The sequence below is a fragment of the Orbicella faveolata genome, unplaced genomic scaffold (genome assembly GCF_042242905.1).
Source record: "Orbicella faveolata isolate gen_17 unplaced genomic scaffold, um_ofav_v1 contig_34, whole genome shotgun sequence".
In the NCBI taxonomy this organism is placed as follows: domain Eukaryota; kingdom Metazoa; phylum Cnidaria; class Anthozoa; order Scleractinia; family Merulinidae; genus Orbicella; species Orbicella faveolata.
Genome location: NW_028301563.1, coordinates 17,927,992 through 17,952,203, shown reverse-complemented (window position 1 = coordinate 17,952,203; position 24,212 = coordinate 17,927,992). Strand labels below are relative to the sequence as shown.

At 38.1% G+C, this 24,212-nt stretch overlaps 1 protein-coding gene across 2 annotated transcripts; it reads right to left on the bottom strand.

Annotated features, from left to right (window-relative positions):
• Positions 1-2,674: 2,674 nt before the first annotated feature.
• LOC110060557 (uncharacterized) lies at positions 2,675-17,236 on the bottom strand. 2 transcript variants are annotated; one of them, XM_089271751.1, is made up of 7 exons: positions 16,883-17,236; positions 15,414-15,737; positions 13,224-13,538; positions 11,456-11,728; positions 8,303-8,536; positions 5,677-5,765; positions 4,532-4,772 (listed from the first exon to the last, which is right to left on the bottom strand). In XM_089271751.1, exons 1-7 carry the CDS (start codon positions 17,139-17,141, stop codon positions 4,674-4,676), a joined length of 1,593 nt encoding a protein of 530 aa, XP_089127877.1. In that variant the 5' UTR covers positions 17,142-17,236; the 3' UTR covers positions 4,532-4,673. The 2 variants fall into 2 exon arrangements, with proteins under 2 accessions (XP_089127876.1, XP_089127877.1); XM_089271750.1 differs by lacking the exon at positions 5,677-5,765 and having other exon boundaries at positions 2,675-4,772; positions 16,883-17,235.
• Positions 17,237-24,212: the final 6,976 nt, after the last annotated feature.

Sequence of the window (24,212 nt, the reverse complement as noted above, 5' to 3'; positions counted from 1 at the left end):
TTATGTATTTAATTCTTATTTTAATTAACTTTTTTTTATTTCTATTTATTTTTTTTTTACCTTTTTTGTTTGTTTGTTTTTGTTTTGTTTCTAGACTCCGTAGTCCGCACTCTGCACTCCGCGTTTTCGGAATAGCCCTTTTCTATTACATTATCTTTCTACTTAGTACTATTTAACAAGTGAGAAAAGGCAACTTATTTTTTCCTCCCCTACTTTGACGGTATCAGTTAATATAATGCCACGAAGGAAATTGTTCAAGGCAATGTTAATTGGCCATCGATAACAGACTAAAGAGAGCAGACATTTGCAGACAATAAAAATTAAACAATAACTGATTGATATAGATTAAACGATTAATTTCCGATTTCCTGCTTGTATCCCTTGCGTTTATAGTAAAAAAAAAAAAAAAAAAAAAATAATAATAATAATAAAATTAACTGAGACACTACGCATGCCCTGATTGGTCAATAGAGTTGCTAAACCTACGTTCTATTGTACCGGTAAACCACGGTTCCCAATCTATGGCAGCTCTAGGCGGGAACTGAGAACTCGGAACTCTGAGCGATAACAAATGTAATAAACAGTTTTGCCTTTCACTGGCTAAGATATCAATAACACGAATATCTTTTCATTCAGCATTGCATAAATAAATATGGGTGGTCAAGAAAGCAGGGAAAAGATTTCTTTCTATCAGAAATTTTGAGTTTAAACGCATGCATGCATACATAACACGATAAATGAATTTGATTTCCATAAGCTTAGCTTTCAAGCAATAGTTTTCATTGAGCAAAATACAGAGAGAAACACGGACTTCATAGCCTTCAGCATAAGTAAATAAATTCTGAACAAATCTCGGAAGTAGCGTTTCTGTTACTAACCTTTATTTCATTCGCCAAACATTGGAAATTTATCGTTAAACACTGCGTTGAGAAAATCGATGCTGAAGTCACGAAAACAGCTCTCTCAATATCGGTGCCAAACTCTGCGACCAAAGAAATTCAAGGCATGGAGACCGTTTTAAATCAACCAATAAGCGCCTCGTATCCCACGACAGCCTAACGCCGGCGATGCCAAGCGATTTCAGCATGGATTTTCTTGGAAAATGTTGGAGGGATGAAGCTCAAATTTTGGCGTTAATTCCAGTTTGAAGTGGAGGAGGTCGCGGCTGGCGGCAAGCCTAGTTGCAAGCCTTGTCTCCCTCTCTTGTCTTACCGGCATCCGACCAATATTAATTTCGTCAAAAAAAAAAAAAAAAAAAAAAAAACGCTTCAGACGGCCCAGGAAGGCGGACAAACACCACACATGAGTCGATTAACGTTTCATTTAATTTTATGGGGATATTCAGACCGCGATGTGATTTAGATATGCAATTTTCAGAGCTTTATTCATAACCCTCATAGATTCTGTTCGTTTCATATAAACAGTTATTAACCACGAACACATAGGATGGTCCGGCTGTGGATGAATCGCTTCGCCAAGCACATGAAGTCTGGACTACTAGCACACTTTTCGTACAGTCTTTTATTTTCGTGATGACCGATTCTACTTACGAATCCCTTCTTTTCCCCTCAGAATACTTTTGAGTTAATTAATATGCGTTTTACCTTTCACTGATAACCTTTTCCTTTCCTTTCTTAAAACTTTCTTAGCGTGAATTGTTTTCGTCGCTGTAAACTACAGATATCGTGTCCGGCGAGGAGTCTATGCTTTCATTCTTTCAGTCGCTGTAATTGGTTTGTCCCGTTATCTTGTGAATTTGATGAGAACAAGCAACTTAATCACGAAAGTACAATAAATTTTCTTCTCATTGACAGACTTTTCCATAGTTATTACATAAAAGCGATAGACCACTCTTTCTATGGGTTTACCGGCGCAATAAACCACTTGGGATGTTGGGAGAACACTCGAAAAACTTGTAAATCACTCGCCTAACGGCTCTTGATTTACAAGCTTTTCTCGTGTTCTTCCAACGTACATCCAGCCTGGTTTATTGCGCCAGGAAATCCATAGAAAGAGCAGCCTATTGCTTAAACCTACAATTCATAGATAACAAGCAGACACAACATGTAAATTCGTTCACTGGTAGATGCGGTTTTATCTAGTAAAGTTAGAAAATAGTGTATTCTTTAACTTTCTTTTATCTCGATTTCCCTAACATGGTAGGGCAAGTGGGCGTGGTCTTCGACGCAATCTTCAGCCAATCAGAGCATTGGAATTACTGTATTCCCTCGATTAAACTCCGAGTCCCGAAGGAACGCTAGTTCTCCAAAGAATAGTAGTAATACGTCCCACAAGAAGTACCAACAAGTCCCATCCAGCTTCTCACTATCGACTTTGACGTTCAAAGATTTTAAATAAATATTGTATCCTTCCTGTTGCGATGGAATTGCGAAGGCTGTTTTTTTAGCAGCCAAAAGTTCAAATGACCGCACTTGCTGTTGGGACCAGTTTAGATGATAGGATGTGATTACTTCCACAATGGGCTTTAAATTGTTCGGTTTTCCACTCGTAAAGACCTCGTTTTATTTTGCCAACATATATTTAAATCTCTTTACAATCCCAAAAACTTGCCAATCAGCTGGCTTATTAGAACTGACGAATCTCGGTTGAAATTCCTCCATTTAAAACTGTTATTAAGATTATTGTTCGTAATAAAAAACAAACAAAGCCCTAAAACATTTATATAGTGCTTTATTCATCCATTTACAGGGGCGTTCTGATTGGCTCTTAATTAAACTAGGAATATCATTGGTTTTCAACTTAACCACGTTCCAGGGAATGGCTGGGAGAGCAGAATAACGCAAAGAGGAAGGGGAAGGAACGTGTCTCTTACGTGACACTCCCTCCTCCTTCAATCCCCGCTCTCCCTCCCCCCTCTTCCTCCCCGCTCTTCCTCCCCGCTCTTCCTCCCCGTTCTCCCTCACCGTCCCTCCCGTTTTATTCTATCCTACTACGTAGGCTATTTTCAGCTCCGAGCTTATACGGGATCTAGGAAACTTAACGCGCTGTGACTACCTGCACCGTGCCATGCTAGTTTTTAGCTCTTTCCTGGAAATCTCTCCAACCGATCGATAGGTGCACTAAGTTCACGGACTAACCACCAGCTTAACTTATTTAATAGCACTCACTCCTCTAAGATGCAAACCGACTATTGTGCATGACAATTGAGGAAGGCTGGAGTTCTGTATCCATATCTCAACTGAGAATCAAGTTCGATCCATGACCTGATTATAGCAAGAGATGTATTGTAGTTAAAATCTTCTTTTTGTTGCTGTTTTTTGGATGCTCTTCGTACGCTTTGCTTTAAATTAATCTTGGATAACAGAAAATGGAGCGGTCGAGTGAGTTAAATTAGACTGGGAATCAAAACAATGTTCTATCTACAAGTTCCAATTTTTAAATAAACAACGCCCTGGAGTTAACTCTTTGACAAGACAAAAAAAAAAAAAAAGAAAGAAAAAAGGAAAAAGATAAACTTAAATTTTCAGTGATCTTTTTGTCTACCCTGCAGTTAACTTTAAGATAAGAGTGAAAGAAAAAAAAAAAAAAAAAAACGGAAGCAACAATTGATTATCTTACAATTTCGGCGTGCTTTCTGTGTGCTCTGGTGTTAGCTCTGCGACTAGAAGAGGGAAATTAAAGAAGGAAATGAAAAGAACTATACACTTAGAATTTCTGAGTGCTGTCGATTACAGCGTGAAGCACGGTGATACGCATCCGCGTTTTCTATCACCTGGATAAAATACTGCCTTTAGTCAGCACGATGAACCTTTGTAAAAGGTCTCTTGATTAAATTGAAGGAACAGTTTCCTGGATGATATATCCCGTTTTAATACAACCGTGAGCTTGGCACATCGAGCACACATTGGCACATTGAGGTAAAAAAAAAAAAAAGATTAAAAAAGATTAAAAAAGAGATCCCCAAAGTGGATAAAGCGAAGAAATATCAACTAAAGAAAATAATTGACTAAAAAGATTCAAAATTGTTTTAGAATGGAGTTTGATTTCTTCAAATTGCTCAAACTGTTACCGCAACCACTCTTGCAATGCTGGATTTCTTTCTCAAATACTTGTTGTATTTATACTCTGTAGAATCCACTGCGTATCCAATTTATTTGACATTTGGTTATGTAATATTGAACTTGGGAAATGGATTTTCGATAATCGCTGAATCAAGATCGCAGACTGACCCTTTAACTCTGAATTTCGTGATGTGTCAATATACCAGTTTTGCTACAAATTATTTAAACCTCATTGCAAAAGGACTAAAACTTGCACGAGTCTGTTAGTTCTTGTTCTTGACTAGTTCTGCTAGCATACAGCAATACCCATAGTATGGTAAACATGTTTACAGATTGAATGAGAGGAACATAAAGTGCATGAAAAAGTAACAACGAGACCTCTGCAATACATTTCTGAAAGAACTGATCATAAGGTGACACAGCTTCAGCCAAGATAAAACACCTCCACCTCATCAGGTGTGAAGTTACGAGACCCAGCCAGGATTGTGTGATGGTCTTGTACTTCACTTGGAACAGAGTAGACGCTGTATTCACCAAAGTCTGAGTGGGACCTAGTGTTACTGTTGGCATTGTTAGCAATGTAGATGTCAAACCCTCTACCAAACGTTGGACCATAACCTGAGTACCTGTAAACTGCACGTGATGGATCTGCTACCATGCTCTTAAATTGTCCAAGACCTTCTTTGTTGCGGAGTGAAAATATGAACGCATTGGAAGTGGAACCATAACTACCATAAACACTACTTGCATCTGAAGAGAAGGGAAGAAAAGTGAAACAAGGGGTGCTTACCATTTACAAAAACCATCCGGTTGGAAATTTCAGGCATAAACATTAAACAATTAAATTGAACATTGCGGGAGAGGGAATCGCTATAAAGTATATCCACATCAGCTAGAGAGACTTATAAGAGCAGAAAAATAGCATCAACCCAAATCACAGCCCATATTTTCTGAAGCTTCCCACACGGAATGGCGCGAACCATTTGATTTTCCAACAGGAATTTCCGGTTTTCCCATGTAAATGGTAAGTACCCAAGAATTACATACTAGGCGGTTCTACGTAAAATTCGACCGCCATTCTAAACAGCACATCGCCAGAAAAGTCGAATCGGAAAGCGCGGAGATTGTTTGTTTTGAGTACAAATAAACATTGCTGTTGTTGTTGTTGTGACTGGACCGCATCAATACGACTGGATTGTTTTTCGGCATAACTGTGTCAGTGTTGCGTAATATGTTTTGGGGTCGCGTGAAAAGAAAAATGCTCCTTTGTCTAAAAAAAAAAACGGATCTATAGTTAATTTCTGGCGGAGAAGCGAAGCAAGTAGAATAGATCAATAAAAGAACCCGTAATAAGGGTAGAACTATATATCAGAATGAGAAAAAAATATTCCGCATTGGAATCAACAGACAGATGCAGAGGTCAAGTTATACGTGTTACCGTATTCTCCAATTAAACTTATCTCAATAGTCCGCCAAAATTCAACCAAACATAGACCCTAAATTAAGAAAAGTGCTACATTCTAGTCTTTATCGGGTTGAAGGACGTCTGGTCAGTAACTTGTCGATATTATGGCCACGATCAGGTTGAAAACAAGTAATTGGGTGAAGCCTTACATCGGTATGCGATCATTACAGATCTTAGATCTACGCTTACCCCATATGTCGGAGTTAGGCTTTTGCCGTTCGCCGTTTCGCACTTGCGTCGATTTAGATTGGAGTAAATTGAAGCGAATAAAAACCATCCTGTCGATGTATTGGAAATTGTCAAAATTACGCCAAAAAAGAAAAAAAAATATATATATAAAAATAGTATGTGTTCTAGCATGCGTAGCTTTGTAAAGAAGTATAACATAATAAATTGACACACATCCACTTAAGCCGCTGCCATATGGATTTCCACTTGGAATCAGTGCCTTTCTATAAACAACAACAAAAGGCTAGCTAGGTAATTACTTATTTGCCTAAAAATTATAACCAATTTGTACAAAAAAAGGGTACTTTTTTCGATTTTAGTGTTTTTACGTGGAATAAAATAAAATTTAAGGCAATAAAGCCTGAGGTTATTAACTTACATGAAAACCTAGCTACCTCTTGACGTTGAAAACGCGAGTAGAAAACCTCAAAACGTGACGTCTTGCTCTGGTCACGTGCCCCTAACCGTTCGCCGTTTACGTTGCAGTGAACGCGGATGTAAAAGTGTGGGTTGAATGGCGTTTTAGAGAGCTTTCAGCGTGCTGTAGTGTTGCGAAAATTCGGTGAACAAAACCGAACCGAGCACACGGCTGTGAGAGTCTACAACTAAGCATGTCCATTGGACTTTTCTGGCGATGAACTTGGAAGAAATCTATACTCACTACGTTAACCTCACTTGTTACTCTTATTCTTATCACGTTTCATTCAGTTGAAATTAACCCTTTGACGCCCAAGTAGCCATATACGGCCACTTAATGGTCGCGCTCTTTGTACCACTTCTGACGTCATCAATTTAAATATCACCTGATATTATCGATAAGCAAATGGTAGTACTAGGCTAGCCCTTTCCACACAATGGTCAGGTTTAGATATCGACGACATTCCGATATCGCAAATCAAAAAACAACGTTATCAGTTTTGGTTCAAAAACGGTGGTAAAATGGTCCACTACGCCTATCACTGATCAAGGTCCATTTCTAGGCTTCGCCCGTAATTAACATCCAACTTTTCACGGCAGCCAGAAAGAACATACAATGCAAAAGGTAGCCAGTGTAAAAGGGCCGAGAAAAACAGAAAGGAAAGGGGCAACGAACAAAATTGAGAATGGTGAATGGCGAAAAAAAAAAAAAAAAATGCCCGGAATTGAAATTTTCTCAATTTTGTACCTAACCCTCGAAAAATCTTTCCTTTTAGTGAAAAATAGCTTTCTTAGCAAGACTTAGGCTTATTTAGCGTCATGGCAGCTAAAAAAACCTGACTAAACGGTTAAAGAAAAGCACAAATTTTCTCTAAAACTTTCTTTTTCGCCATAGATCGGTCCAATTGACCATTCTTAGTCTCTAACGAGCAAAATTTGACTCGATGAAGGATTTCACACATTTTTGGTTAAAAACGGTATTTTTTGGCGAAAGTTTGGTATTCAAAGGGTTAAAGGGATAATATCACGAGAAGTACTCCGGAAAGCGAGAACACAAGAGACGTTGCATCAAGGAAAGTAAAAATAAAGGTCTTCAAGTAAATGATTATACTTGTGCACTGAAGCTATTAAAGGGTATTATTTAACATTCGTTCCATAACCTCGCATTGGAAGAGGTGAAAAAACGTAACGATACTTCCTGTTAGTTACGAAACGTATCAATTATTTTTTGGTTATTTCCCACTCCTGGTCCTCGGGGACTCGGTAACAGTGTTCGAAGTATTATGGTCTGGGCCATGTGCTCGCTTAGTTTCACAAGCTAGTCATCAACACAAATTGTTCTTGGATTTCTCTATCACGAGCCAGCAAAGCTTGTAAGTGTTTATTTCAGTTCTTTTCATGGTATTCGATTTCGCTTTGTTTATTATTCCTTTCTTTTCAGTCAAACCAAATACAGATACAAATACCAATGAATAAAGATCGAGTTAAAATTCACAATTCCGTTTATCAGTATTCAACATGAGTGAGGCAATGGAGTAATTTTTTCATCAAATTATTCTTAACTTATAATGGAAGAGATGATACGGACGTTTTACTTTGATCGAAACGAAGTGATGGCACGAAAAGCTGCAAAATTTTTGGCGCGTCTTTTGCTGAGTAAGTTAAAAAGGAAGAGGAAAGCCAGCGAGAAAATGTTTTCCATAAATTTTTACTCAGGAGTTGTGGGTCCCGAAGACGCAGTACTTTATTTAAAATGCAATTTCCTAAAGTTGCACTACATAACATCTTGGTGTACAACGATGTTTGACTATACTGGCGGTTTTCCACTCTTTGTGGTACCACATTCGACCTTTGCATTGGTCGCAACGCAGAATCATGGAGCTCCCTAGTTTTTAGCAGTCTGATGGTCAGTCAAACAATGAAAAAAAAAACAAAAAACAAAAAAACATTACTTTGAAAGCAAAGCAAATTCTCACGTTCGATATCACAACTAGACTGTCATCGGGCGTATCATACACATATTGGTAAAACGCTTTAATATGTTAAAAGATAGATCACAAAGCCACTGCCAATAAAATTTTTGAACGTTCTAAGTGCAGTTGTGCCCTGCTACTAAGGTCCAAGACACAGTTTTAAACAAATAAAATAGAATATAAGCTACGTCATTTACCCCAAGGTATATCGGTGTATCCTCCAAACACGTACTGTCCCTTTTTGATGATGGTAACCGTGTCGCGTTTCCCATCACACCTGCTGTGAAAGGTACTGACAGCCCAGCCGTGAGTGGAGGCGCGGTAACACAGCACCCAACGAGGATTGTTTCCAACAGCAGGTGTGAGGAATTCATGAAGGCGGCTTTGATAAAATGCATTATCCATTATTGTAGTCGATTTCATCCAGAAAACTGAAAATTACAGAAAAGACAGGATTTAACTAAATTATATAGAGTGAACAACTGACTCGATAGCTTCTGTTCGTATAACGTCTGAATTAGTACCAGGGCTACAACAAACTCACTGCAACGGATCACAAGACCATTTACCATTGAGGGTCCCCAATAGGTTTTGGGAGTATTCAAATGGCTCTTATGAATCAACAATTCGCAGTGTCTAAAACTACAATATCCTACCGCTCAACGATTTGCCCAATATTTCCATCTTGGTATTGTTCTTGGAGCATTTTGTAAATGTTTTTGTCCTACCCTATTCCCCTCCTGTTTATCTCCAAAAGTGTCCGGTCAATAGTAATTAAAATTACATGGTGTGTGAGGCGTCCAAACCTGTCTAGTTCAGTTATAGGCATGACTCGATCATGGCGTCAGGAAATAGCAAAAGGAGATTACAAATTTCTAAATAATATTCAACATTCAACACCTTGGTTCGGCCACCTTGAATTTTATCGATTTATTTCTTATTATTATTAGCGACTGTGCAATAATCATCTGGAGAAGAAGGGGGGCTTAAAAAATGCGTGAAATATGCACCAAAATTAAGTCATACCCCCCTCTCATTAGGCAAAAGTTAATTTCAACCCCCCTCTCATATAATGATGATATTAAGGCTAACCCTCTCCCCCTTGAAAGAAGTCTCCATCCATATATAACAGAGGTATTCCTTTCCTACTGGATGACAGATAGGAAAACAGAAGTTCTGAGATCGGAACACCTTAGAGTTGATACATTTCTCAGTTGTATCCTAATATTATTATTTATATTTGAACTCTAACAGCTCTGCCACTTCTTTTCCAATTTGCAAAAAGGAATGAAAAAGTAATGCCTCTTCCACTGTATGTGTTAAATTTTACATCCAGCCCTCCCCCCCCTTTCTCTTGTTGTCATTTTCTCCTATGCCCCCCTCTAATTTTCCAAATCCCCCCCTCCAGGTAATTATCACACAGTCTCTTATTTAATATATCTAACCGAATTCGCAAAAACATGTCCCTATTGACTCAAAGACAGTCGCACCGGCCAGAAGTCCTCTGACCAGCCGCCTGGCTAGGCGATTGGCCCCTCACGCATGCACGAGGCAAGGGCCACTCCAGCAGGGTGCCATGTTAACACAGAAGCCTCAAACAAGGTCAAGCAATTGAGTAAAATACCCAGAAACACAGTCAATATCAAGCTTATTTAACACTGAAAACTCAAAGTCTAGTTGGCTGAGGGTGTCAGTGCAAGACACCCTCGCCTTGTCCCTGCTTTTGACAGCTAGCCGCCAGCAAACCAGCGCGCTAGCAGATAGGCCGGTGCCTGGTCCATGTGCTTGGCCTGGCCTTAACGGAGCCCCCGCTGGGTTTAGGGTCATTAGCTTAGCCTGGATTTGGGCGCAGCCTGAATCCAGGCGAAAACCTAGCGGGCATGTTTTTGTGAAATCGCTCAGAATAAGTCAGGGAAAACTTAAAAATATGGGAAAAGAAAGTGTCTGGTAAAAACTGAGTCCGCGTTGGTTTGTTTTATACGTTTCCGTTATTAATATTTTAAATTGGTAGAAAACTGACACTTTTTCCAACCTTTTTTTTTTTTTTATTTATTTATTTTTTTTCTTTATTCTTTTTAAATGCTACTTACACTACTTACAATACAATATTAATGTAGTTACTTACACTACTTACAAAAAAAACTTATTACTTACGCCACTTACGATACTAACACTTACTCTATATAATACGCATACTCACGCTACTAACAATACTAATACTTACACTGCTTACAATACAACATAATTAGATTACTTGCCCTTCTTACAATTCTAGCACGGTAAGATCATACCAGTTTACTCCTGTCACTAATGTACATTCCGAGTTGCAAATTACAGAAAATATGCATGGTATATATATATATGCGCCTTGTTTCTTTTCCTTTCATTTTTATTTTCGTTTTCAGGGGACTAGGGTCGAGTTGTCAAGAGATTACAAAAGAGGCAACAGAGGCTCCCACTTTTTTAAAACGATTGTAGTTGTATTTTTTTCCATTTTATAGATATGTTTTAAATACAGTAAGAAATCATTTAGTTTTGGAGAACATTTTTTTCTGTCTACATAGCCAAATGTAATATTTAGCATTTAAGCAGCAGAAGTTAATTTGGAGTTTATGTTTAGAGCTATCCGGCCTTAGGGCCAGTGCTGTATCAGGCTCTAAGGGTGTCTCCTTGGCAATAACTTGGCAAGACTGTAGCCATACTTCAAAATTGTTCCAAAAATATTGAGTTTTTGGGCAAGCCCAAAATAAATGTACAAGTTTCTCTGTTTCTCTTTCGCAGAAAGTGCATTTTTCGCTGTCGACAAGACCAATTTTTTTCAAGAAGTTGTTTGTTGATATTCTTCTATGAAGAAATTTAAAATTGAAAGTTATAAGTTTTGTGCTCTTTGTACATTGAAAAGCCATTTGGTAAACCTTTTTCCAGTTGAGCTCTTGTTTTGTTGCGAGAGTGACGTCTTCCTCCCACTTTTGTTGACTTTGATTGGGTGGTTCACTTTTTCCTGATACAAGTTTCTTATATACTAGTCTACTAGGTTTTCTGCTTTTTAAAAATTTTGACAAGAAACTTTCATGTTTAATGGAGGTTCTGATGTTATGGGGTATATATCTTTGAAGAAGTTTTATTGAAGAAATGATTCCAAGAAAGGTTAAAGGTCGGGCTGTCAGGTCATGTATATACTTTTTCCAACCTGCTGTAAACTACATATAATGTAAGGTTGTCATTGCGCTACTTATTAGACCCAAGCGTGTTAGTAGCGTCCTAGTGTTTAGGACCAACCTCTTGAGGACTAAAGATGACGATATTCCTAGACAAAAACGGTTTTTAGTTCAATCGTCATCGACACTCACCTGGTTGGACATAATCTAACGTGGTCAATGCTCTAACATATCCCAACTTGTTGGTGGCTTTGCACTGATAAGGACCAGCATCTCGACGACTAAAGTTGGAGATCTTCAGTGTACCATTGGTAACAGTGCTTCGACCTTGTGGCAACGGCACAAGTCCTCTTGACCAAACAACCGTCGGTTGTGGAAAACCAAATACTTGGCAGGTAAGAGAAGCTTCTGAATTTGCTGTTACTTCTATAATGCTTTTGGGAGTCTCGATGAATTTTGGAGGAACTGTACAAACAAACAAACAAACAAACAACAAACAAACAAACCGATAAAAGCATACTGTAGTTTGCCAAAGCCAATTCTAAGGGTGTTATCGCATTATTTGAGTCACATCCAATTTAAGCGGTTTCGGCAAGATACCTGTGTGTATTTGACATGCAGGTAGGGTTAATAAGAAAATGTGAGAGTTATTTCTTCGTTTATTTATTTGTTTATTTATTTTTCTATCTCACCCTCTTTTCCCACAGGATTAACTAAAAAATATGCGAAATTCACAGAACTTTTTCGTTTTGCGTGTTGACCGTCTTGAATCTTTCCGGAAAAGACAATTTATTCCCCCGTTGTCTTCCTCAAATAATGTAGAAATATTGAAATAAAATTGAATGGAAAGGAAAATAGTGATAACGATTGCATTTTAGAGAAGTGTTTGAATAAATTCTACCTGATGGTTCGTTCGCTTAGCTTCATTCGATTCAATTCCCGGCGTTATCAATCGAATCGAGACAATCGGACTCAGTCGATTAATTCTGCATCGAGCACTACACATTAAAATCATGTTGTTAGGAGGCTGTCTCTATAAAAACCGACCACTGATTTTACTTCGAAAATTCGATTTTTCTCATAAGCTGGGATTTCGAAGCCCTTACCTAGTTATTTGATTAAAAATTCTAATTGAAGTTTTCTAGGATTAATTGAAGTTCGGTCCGCTCGACACAAGTTGCATGCCTGCCGAAACTGGAAAAATAGCACATATTGCCGGCGCTCTAAAAAAAAAATATATATATATTCGCTCAAAAGTCCAAAATTCTTTTTTTCAACTATAGATATATCATAGCAGTTTGTTTAGCCATAATGCAATTATAATTCAGTAGTTTGGTTCAAAACTCGAATTTAACGGGTAGAAAATCTTCTCTTAACCGTTGAAGAAACAACATTGTGTCGAACTAGACGCTTGACGGCGATCGTATTCGATTGCCGAACCCAGCCGAAAACACTCGAACGAGGTTTGATTGGTGAATGTTCGACTGATTACGCGGGGTTAAGGAAGATACATTGTTATCAATATAGAATTCATATAGCACGGCATGCCGTACTTTAAGAAAAATAATACTAAGATATCTGAAACCCTTTTTTTTTTTTTTTGAAAACAGGAGAGCCAATGTCAACCACGATAACAATTTGGGCAATTTGGGCAATTTGGGCATCCGGCGTAGATTAATAGGAACGGACGCGAAGGGAAAGACCTGAAAATATGACATTGTATCAATATGCTGAAGACTTACAAGAACTTTAAGCCCCCCCCCCCTCCTTGCGTGCATGCACTTGGAAATCATTATATATTAGGCCGCACTATCGAAATTGGTGTGGTTAAAAACGATAAAAATGTACGGAGACGCGACTCCATGTTCAATTTGCATAGATGTTTTAGTTGATGACGAAAGTGCTCCCCCTGCATACTGCATTTTGCTTTGCATACATCCCGAGCATATCTTATGCTTACCTTCCACGAAAAGTTTTACCACCTTCCTTGCTTCTCCCAAGATATTTGTAGCAGTGCAAACATAACTTCCCGAGTCACTGTAAACAGCACTCTTGATCTCTAGCTTACTGCCTTGACCGTCCGTATTCACCAGTCCTGTAGTTGTTCTACTCCAGGATACGCTAGGCTTTGGATTACCATCAGCTGAGCAATAAAATGTGGCGATCTGGTTCTGAGTTACAGTAAGTGAGGCAGGCGATACAATTACCACTGGAACAGATATTGACTCCCCTACATCACCTTTAGGTCCCGGATGCCCCGGCGCTCCGACTTCACCTTAAAATAAAAAATGCAAAATTTGCTGTTTGATGTGTCAAAGGCATTGCTTTACTACAATCATTTAAGATCACCAACGTATTTAGTAATTGAGACATTTATTATATGAGTAATTAGTAAAATTTCAGAGCTGGGAAAACAAAAAAAGGTTCCAGCAATATGATTGGTTGAGTGTTTCCTTATATGACTGCTCCAGTGCGGTGAATATAACACTTTCGAGGCCTGGTTACTACGCTCGAGACGTTTCCCATCTTGGCAAGTACACATGGCGGACAGTTGCTGAATAGAATGTTTATTTATTCGAAAGACATCACTCCAAGTCCAGAATATTTGGATGGATGGAGGATTTTCAAAGTGACTGCTGTCGCCCTTGGACCAAAAATCCTTTCAAGAACTCATTTTGAAGACATTTTAGAATTGCAAACGAAGTGGTTACATTGATCGCTAGCAGGTCAGATCGATTGACCGAGTTATATTTTTCTGTAAACTAAGGATACTCATTTTTACGCGATGATGACAACTGCGAATAAAGTCAACAACGATAAAACAAAGGTACCGGACGAATTTATTTTTCGTGGTGTTTCGCTTGTTTGTTTTACTGCCGATTTCGATGACTAAATTGATTGACAATCGATGTACATGTAAGCCTATTATTAAAACTACGGCTGCATACGTGTATGGACACGAACAATTGCGTCTGTGTTTTTTATGTTTTAGTCCGTTATTTTGTATAGTCCTCTCTTTTCAGCTCTGAAAATTATACTAAACGAATTATTCGCCTTAGGCTCAGTGAACATCGGTGAATATTCACCGAGACGAAGTCGTGGTGAATATTCATTAATGTTTACCGAGCCTGAGGCGAATAATTGTTTTAGTATAATTTTCAGAGGTGAATATGAAGGACTACAAAATAACGGACTAAAACACAAAGACACAGACGCAATTGTTCGTTTTCATACACGTATGCAACCGTAGTTTTAATAATAAGCTTACATGGATATCTATTGTGAATCAATTTTTTCATCGAGTTCGGCAGTATAACAAACGAAGGAAACAGTACGAAAGATAAATTGATCCGGTACCTTTGATTTATCGTTGTTGACTTCATTCACAGTTGTCGTCATCGCCTAAAAATTAGTAGCTTTAGTTTGAAGAAAAAGAGATTTCGGTCAATAGATCTGACTTGCTGGCGATCGACGCAACCACTGCGCTTACGACTCGTAAAAGCCTTGAATACGTGTTCTTGGAAAGATTTTTAGTCCAAGGACGACAGCAGTCATTTTGAAAATTCTCCATTCTTTCAAATATCCTGGACTTGGAGTGATGTCTTTCGAATAAATTAAAACTACATTCAGAAACTGTCCGCCATGTTTACTTACCGAGATGGCAAAGATGGCGAGCTTAGTAACCAAGCTTCAGGGGGTAAATATAGCGTCATGTGATGAGCTTTTTGACCAATCAGAATGTCCAATTGTTATATTCACCTCTGGAAATTATAATAATTACAATGTTCACTAAGCCTGAGGCGAATAATTGTTAAATATCATCTACTTATTTGCATTGAAAATTTTCCTCCAACTAACTATAAAATAATTATAAAGATTATAGCTGTGTTTTCTTTGAGGGAAACACTTTCCACTTGGTTTACTTTGTAAGGAGTGAATTCACTCAAAAAAAAAAAAAAAAAAAAAATACAGGCATGATTATTACACCATGAAGCTCGAAAAGCGTTGCAACGATTTGATGAATAGTTCCATCACGAAGTAAAATTTACAAACCCATCTGCTTATTTACGATTTAAAAAGAAGTACTAACCCCATTCTCCACGAGTATTTCCCGAGAAGATTTGGAAATCACACAATTAGGTTATTCTACCTTTTTCTCCTTTGATTCCAGGCGTTCCAAGATCTCCCTTGATTCCTTGTTTACCCGGTTCACCTGGCGCTCCCGTAATACCTTTCGTTCCTTTTTTACCTTTAAATCCTTTGGGTCCTCGTTTACCACGACTCCCTTGACTTCCTTTTGGTCCGGGTGGGCCTGTTATACACACTTTATTTGGCACGAGGCAGTAAGACTCCACAGACTCAGCAACAATCGACCTGAGGTACCTCTTGAGAACATCGCTGGCTTCGTCAAGATCAGAATCGCTGTGGTTCGTTTTTACGCTGCGACGGACAATTTTGTTTGTGTATGTTATGCCTATGAAAATTGACGAAGTGATCAACTTTTTATACAATCTCTAGATCTGCATGACTGATAAAATTCCATTTTCTTCTGTTTTAGAAATTTTCGACTGATCGAATCCTAGATTCTCTTTGCAAAAATAATACATAGTCAGCAGACAAGTGAGGAAAACAAAGACAATCATCAATTTGAGAAAAACGTGACTAATTAGGGAAAGGAGGTATCCCATTTCCCGGTGTTGTCTTTTGCCACTGACTCGAACCGAATCCTCGTGCAATAGGCCAATTACGATATATTAAAATTCTAACTTGGCTCCGAGGCTTAGAGGAATAAAACAAAAGAAATCGCATCGAGGATGAGGGTTGAATAATTAATTTCTTTTGTTTTATTTCCCTAAGCCTCGGAGCCAAGTTAGAATTTCAATATATCGAAATTGGCCTATTAAAATCTTTTAGATGAAAATGAGTCTGTTTTGCACGAAAATGAACGAGTAGGTGAAACACATTTTCATATGAATGGTTTTCACATGAAGATTCGTTGTGATACAGAGACAAAACAAACAACTCGGAAATGGTCTATTGAAGATACTAGCCGCTGGATTATAAAACAAATACTCGCCGGCCCACGGGTCACTAGTTGTTGGCATGTCTTCGGCATTTCAAGAAAGGACTAGTGTGTATCTGATTAAAATTCCACTTATTTGCCTCAATTCTTTTGCCTTGGATGATAAAAGACGATCTTGATTCAATAAACGATGTTCACAATGACGATGATCAGAAAGATCTAATTACGAGCGGCCGTCTTGTGATATAATGTTCCTGACTGATCTAATAGATGAAACTCTAACGTTATCAACTTACTCTTTGGGTCGCTTGTGTCGAATCGAAGAAGAAGAAATAACGGATGATTCTCGACTCCAAAGTTATTGCCTATAGTTGTTCAATGAATTCCATGATCGTCTTCCTTACATCCAGTCACTTATTTAGATTGACTTGCTCCCAAAAATATGTCATGATAATTTGTGAAGGAAAACGAAAGGAGTTTGTTAAAGCGTTCAGTCATCCCCAGCTACAGGCAATACTACAACAATGATTCCATAAAACTTGCGGAAATGTCAAGGCCGGCAACAACCATGAAATCCTTATTCCTACAACACTTACCACCGAGCGCATCAAAGTTCTCTTTCACAAGAGCTTGACGAGTATCTTGTTCTTCTTTCAGAGCATCTTTGATTTGTTGAATTTCGAGCGTGAATTTTGAATCCATCATTTTCGTGTCATGGGCCACTGTCTCGATTCTCACGAACAGCGTGATCGTCAACAGAATCGCAGCAACGGACAAAACGGAGGACGCCTTGTGAAAACTGTCGTTATGTTTCTCTTTGGACATTAGTTTGCCCTGTTTAGCGCAGCGGTCCATTGCTCTTTGGGGAACTCGAAACAATCAAATATCGATGAACGCGCACGAAAACTGTATGTGACCTTCGATTTCAGCAGGTCCAGACTGGCATAAGAAATCGTAAACATCCGCAGTATCGCATTACGGAAAAAATACCAGAGACAGAGGTATTACGCCAAAAATAGCCATGCACTTATTGAACTATTCCGAATACGTCTTTTCGTTTTCGAATTTACTTCATTTATTTATTTATTTATTTATTTATTTATTTATTTATTTTTTGGGGGGGTGGGGGGGGGGGGAGGTGAACACTGGTCTGGCGAGGATGCAGCACGTATGTAGTCGATTTACACGAACCTTCAAAGGAAATCAAGAAAGGGTCGAGTTATTGGGTGATTACAACAAATGACCTGAAGACAGGGAATAGAGTGTGTTCGTGTCAACAAGTTTTATGTAATTTTGTCTGTAATAATGATGATATCCGTTCAAAGTTATTCAAGTTATTAAAATTAAAGCATTTTTTGCAAATGACGTATCCCCAATCACACCTAATCAATGTTAGAAAGTGTCGCTTTTTTGTTTTCTTTTTTGTTTTTGTTTTTGTTTTTAATGAAAAAAAAAAAAAAAAAAAAAAAAAAAACATGCCGTTACCTGATTAACAACATTGTAAGTGGGGCTTGGTATCAGTACATTTTCAATTAAGATTGCGGCAACAAAATTAAATGGTCGATACTTTTTTTTTAAATTTCAGCTTGATCAGCCAATACCCACATGCTTCTCGCTTTGAAAGTATGAAGGAATTTTCAGTTAAAAACATGCTCGATACATCAGCTCACAGTTAGCATAATCCACCCAACGACTGTAAAATTCCAGTTTCAAGCACTGTATAACGGGTTTTGGGTGGGCGCTTATATCGGGGGGGGGGGGGGGGAGGGGGGAGTTATAACCGGAAAAGCGGAATAGGGTGTTTGTATACATATAGAGATGGACCTGTAACCTACGCGGGGGTATAAACGTGGGTGGAGTGTGGGGGGTTAACTATTAACCTCGCTAATGATCAATAGAAGGCTAGGGGAGCTGGTCAGTAAGTGCGTTTTCGTGAGGTTTCTGATAAAACGTTTCCGGAGTTTGATTGGTGGGTAATCCTGAAACAGTCAGCTCGCTGAAAGCTTTTTGAGCCCGCCTTCCAATTGTTAAATAACAATATTTTCTATGTAAGGGTCTGCACAAGTTAAGAAAAATTCGTTTGGTTTGTCCCAACAGTCACTAGCAATACAAAGAAGACTTGCAGTATAATGAACAGATTAATAACCATTGCCTAGTTTATGTGGCAGAGCTAGTCTCTTCTTGTGCAGGGAGAGCGCGGGTGTAAATTTGCATTATGAAACGCAGCTTTAAATTTTGAGTTTGAATGAATGTTGTGTGGTGGAATCAGGATAACTGATAGAAAACGACGAACTTAGGGACAACAAAATAGAGGACTAGACAGGCTTTTTTGGAGCTCTCCAGAATTCCTATAACTCGTTTCATAGTCGTGAACTTCGATAAAAACAACACACAAGGATGGGTATAAGTATAATAAAACTTTACTATTTGAACCATATACTTGCCTACTTATATGAGTAATAACGAAGAGGCAAGATTTGCTGTTACTCCGAGTTTCGTGCTTACGCACTCATCAGACAGTATTTAATGATAAGCATTCCTATCAACTAGATATATATACACGGTATTAAACAATAGGCTAATTGCTGGACTAGTTGCATTACAATAAGTGATAGTTATACTGGAAAACAATAGGTGTGAAGACAGAAATTACGGGGACGAGTATAAACTGCGTGGGTGCAGTACAATATAAAGAAAGTGTCAAGCGTTCTTCAAGTAGAATTTGTTCTCGTGCCGGCATTTAGAAATAAGTTCTGATCTTTTGTTTAGTAGATTGTCGTTGCTATGTTTGATAATCATTAGTTTTTCTGTGAGGCAGAGGTCGCATCGTTTGGAAATGTTGTTGTAGGGTCTTGCACGGCTAATAATTGACCATTTGATGTTGAAGTCTTGTTTTTTGTCGTGTAGTTGCCAGATGTATTTAGAAAGCTCGGTGCTGTTGATGTGTTTTCTGTGCTTAAATGTGGATTTGTGCTGCGAGAATCTCTGTTTGAATGTTCCTTCTGTCAGTCCAATGTAGTTCTTGGTTGTGTTGTTAGTTGTAACTTGTGCGTTGTAGATTACACTGGAAGTCAGGCATTTGTTGTCTAGCGGGCATTGGTCTTTTTTGCGGCAGTTGCATTGCTCTCCGGTGATTGCGTTGGCGTTGTTGTCGGCGTTTGTTATTTTCATGTTGTGTTTGTTGATTACTGTTTTCATGTTGTCCATGCAACTGTAGCTGACTTTGACGTTGTTTTTGTTGAAGAGGCTGTGGTATTTATGTTGGTTCGGAAAGTGCTTAGATATGAGCTTCAGGAATGTTCTACCGATGTTTGTCTTTACGTTTTTACTAAATGGAGGGTTGTACCATATAATGTTTCTTTGTCTGCTGCGTCGGGGGCGTGTTGGTTGATTGTCTTCGTTGTAAATTAGTGTTTCAGAGTATCCGCTGGCTTTCAAAGCAGTTTCGTAGATTGGTTTGGCCTTGTTGAATTCGTGTTCGTTGCATGAGTTGGCGGAAATACGGCGATTGATGGATGCTGGAAGTTGCTTTATTATGTTAGGTGGGTGGTTAGACTTTGTGTTGATGTACTGCGGCTCGTCGTTAGGCTTTCTGTAGGGGCAGTAGGTACCTTTTGTAAGGTCGAAGTTGACGTCCAGGTAGTTAACAATTTTCATGTTAGTCTGTATGGTAATGTTATCAACAAACACAACAGTAATCAACAGTAATCAACAAACACAACATGAAAATAACAAACGCCGACAACAACGCCAACGCAATCACCGGAGAGCAATGCAACTGCCGCAAAAAAGACCAATGCCCGCTAGACAACAAATGCCTGACTTCCAGTGTAATCTACAACGCACAAGTTACAACTAACAACACAACCAAGAACTACATTGGACTGACAGAAGGAACATTCAAACAGAGATTCTCGCAGCACAAATCCACATTTAAGCACAGAAAACACATCAACAGCACCGAGCTTTCTAAATACATCTGGCAACTACACGACAAAAAACAAGACTTCAACATCAAATGGTCAATTATTAGCCGTGCAAGACCCTACAACAACATTTCCAAACGATGCGACCTCTGCCTCACAGAAAAACTAATGATTATCAAACATAGCAACGACAATCTACTAAACAAAAGATCAGAACTTATTTCTAAATGCCGGCACGAGAACAAATTCTACTTGAAGAACGCTTGACACTTTCTTTATATTGTACTGCACCCACGCAGTTTATACTCGTCCCCGTAATTTCTGTCTTCACACCTATTGTTTTCCAGTATAACTATCACTTATTGTAATGCAACTAGTCCAGCAATTAGCCTATTGTTTAATACCGTGTATATATATCTAGTTGATAGGAATGCTTATCATTAAATACTGTCTGATGAGTGCGTAAGCACGAAACTCGGAGTAACAGCAAATCTTGCCTCTTCGTTATTACTCATATACTCAGCTCTACACTATATGTGTATTGAGCACTATTTTAATGGGATCTGCTACTTCCTCATATGGTTACTTGCCTACTTACAATAATCCTTGATTCACATATTTTTATTAAGACGTTCAAATCATACTACAGTAGCAGATATTGAGTATGCAATGTAGCGAGAGTAACAAGAGTTCAAATTGTCGCTTGAACTCTGACTACCCTATGCGCAATACCTCGATTAGTTTTAAATCTGCTCAAATTGTCATGAATTTTTGATGGCCATAAGGTGTCATTTCTACTGCTCTCACAGCATGTTTGACTCCGCGCGAACGCTCAAGACCGTTGAAGAAAACGTGTCGGTCTAAGTCTATTTTTCGGAACTCTTGTCTACTTTCGCGTAATAATTCAGCACACGATGTCCATGACTAACAACTAAACGTTTGCACAAATCTCTTAATTATAAGATTTTAATAACGCTGTCACACAGAGTCGTTTCGCTAGTTTAAAATTTTCCTTTAACCCGATATATTGAGCTATTATGAATAAAAAAACTAGGTACAAACATTTGTTAATTAAGTGAAGTTCGGATAAAAAAATCGATCAGCCGAAAAGAGACAAGTCTCTTATTTTAAAGGCAGACTAGTTTAATAACATGACAGTCCTAACGGGACTCATATATTAGATAATTATGTTACAGTTATATCAACACTAAGTGAATAGAACCAGCTCTATGACCAAAGATACAAAGCTCTTTCATCATCATCATTGAATCTGTCCTACCCATGCAAGTGAAAAGTTAAGTTTAGGGTTGATATTTTGTAAACTAGGACTCTTTTCTCTTAACCCAATAACGGTACAAATCTTCATCGAAGCACATGTAACTCCTATTCTTAGCATATCCAGTATCAACCATTATAATCCATCAAATGTTTTCGCTCGCGCGCGATTGGTCTAAACACGTCACGTGGCCGAATATTCCCCAGCTAAAACTGGGAAATATCCGAGAATGTTCCTCGATTTTCAAAACTGCTTGTACTGCGAAAAAGATTTGAAGGATAATAAACACAATAGCCTCCATTTGGGGCGAAAATATGCTCAGATAATGTCCGCGGAAAAATATCCTAGCATATTTTCGCGCCAAATAGAGGCTATTGTTTATTTAGGTTACCATTATACCAATAATAAGTAAATAGAAATAGGTCTCTAACCAAATAAACTAAGCTCTCCCATCATTGCCATAGAATCTACTCAAGTAAAAAGTTAAGTTTAAGTTGTTTGTTTGTAAACTACTAGGACTCCTTTCTCTTAATATATAACCCACTAACGGCACACTGCTGCCAACTTTTCGAGACCTCAGCTTTTACTTGCTTGAAAGACGTATAAGATAAAACCCGAAAGATTTTACCCCTGTCAGTTTATGTAATGTTAACATTCCTCTTGGAAATATTTCCGGTTGTTTCTCACGTGTGCGTAAAAGAATTTTAAATTCTTGTGTAGTTGTCTGACCCACTTAGATACGCGATTTCAGTTATAGTTTGAACTCATTCAACGAGCAGTCTTGAATCTTACTGATTGTTTACGAAACGAACTTTGAGAAAAGTACCTCGAAAAGAGTATCCATGCTATGTATCTTAGAGTAAATACTGAAAAATAATCTATATTTATCACAAAGTTGCAACCACTAATCTAAAATAAAGCAAAAGAAATAGGAAGGCTTTGTTTTCTGCTCTTCGCCTCGGAAATTATTCCATCAAACAAATGGTGGTCCCCAACTAAACGTCGGGCCTTCAAGAGCGAGCTCAGTATATCCCTCTGACCCAAGCAGCCTGAATTCAAAAGAATGGCTTTTTTACGGCATTTATTACTCGTTTCGTTACCTTTTTTCATAAATTTTCTTTGAATTCAGATAATTAACCAAAAAGAAAAACACACACCGGCACACACACGAAAAATAATAATAATAATAATAATAATAATAATAATAATAATAATAATAATAATAATAATAATCAATAAATAAATAAATAAATTAAAAAAAATAACACATAAAAAAATAATAATAACAAGAATGACCAATCAGATTTAGAAAAAATATCCATGAAGCATGCATAGAAACCGGAAAAAGAAACAGCAGCAAAAACAAAAAAGCGTCGCAGCTAAACGTTTCAGTTTTAACTGGCGTCACAATATAAGAAGGCAAAGCGATTTGAGTTTAGGGACAATTACACGGGAGAAAAAAAGAACGCGTCTTATTCAAGTTGTGTCTAAAATAAGACACGAACGCTTATTTTGCACTATTTGTACGGTCACTTCGCGTCTTATTCAAATCGCGTCGCATTAGCGATCTAATATTTTTGATGTACTTATACACTTTCTTTCTTCGCGACATAGCATTTCCCTATTTTTATTTAAATCCCGTGATATGTAAAATTGTGAAATTTTTAAGCAGAACTGACTTCGAAAAATTCCAATGCGCTCTTACGATACATATATTTTGCTTGCATTCAGTCATGGCTGATTGCACGTGATATATCCACTACACAACCAAACGGTAAATAGAGATTATGAGGCGAGACTTACATATAATTGAAAGGCTGTCCGCTTAGAAATTATAAGGCAAATACCCTCACCGATTGACCCCATTTTTTCAGTGAAAGTCAACCATTATATCCAACGTACAAATATCGCATTTATTTTTTCAGGGAGGAACAATTATTTCCCTTAAAAAACATATCGAAAGAAAGCAGTTTAATGTGATATTCGGTCGTCTAACTCATCCGGCTTTAGTAATTTGCATATCGATGGAAAGGAAATATTGCTCGTTTTTACTATTTGAAATGCCTAATGAAGGTAGATTTTTCCCCAAAAGAACGGCTAACCCAAGAAAAATCGTGTTTGAAATCCCAAATTTGACGTTTGGTGGTGGTTATTTTATTTCTAAGCGTTTACGGTTTATGTGTATTGGTTACAGGTGCGATCGCCTTTATCTTTGTTTATCACAAACTGGCGCATATATAGCAAATTCGTGGAGCTCTGTACTGCGCGCAGTGGAGAGTGCCCACACATTTTATTCTATAAGTTTTAACATTGATGTTAGTACTTTTGAATTATCATAGATTGGCATGGCTAGAAATCTCGGACATCAGTGGAAGGTGCTAAGATTTGATCTACCACTCAAAGAAGTTAAATTCGTTCACGCCATTGGTTGGCAAGAAACACACAATTAAGCGTGACATCTGAACAACATTGACGTCAGCTCGAGCAATGCGTACTCGAAGGAAGAGTTTTTCGCTGATTTAAAGTTTTGTGGGGCATTTCTATAACGCAATTTATTTGAGTGTTTGCCAATTGAAACCGCCAATACAGATAAATGTTCACTTCTGATTCTTTGCTTTGAATTTCGCGCCGCATTCTAGTGCGATCGGAAGAGCCCCGTCTTAGATCCCCCATTTATTTCCTTTTTTGGTGCAATTAGATTTCAAAAGCCAGGCTACCCAGGGA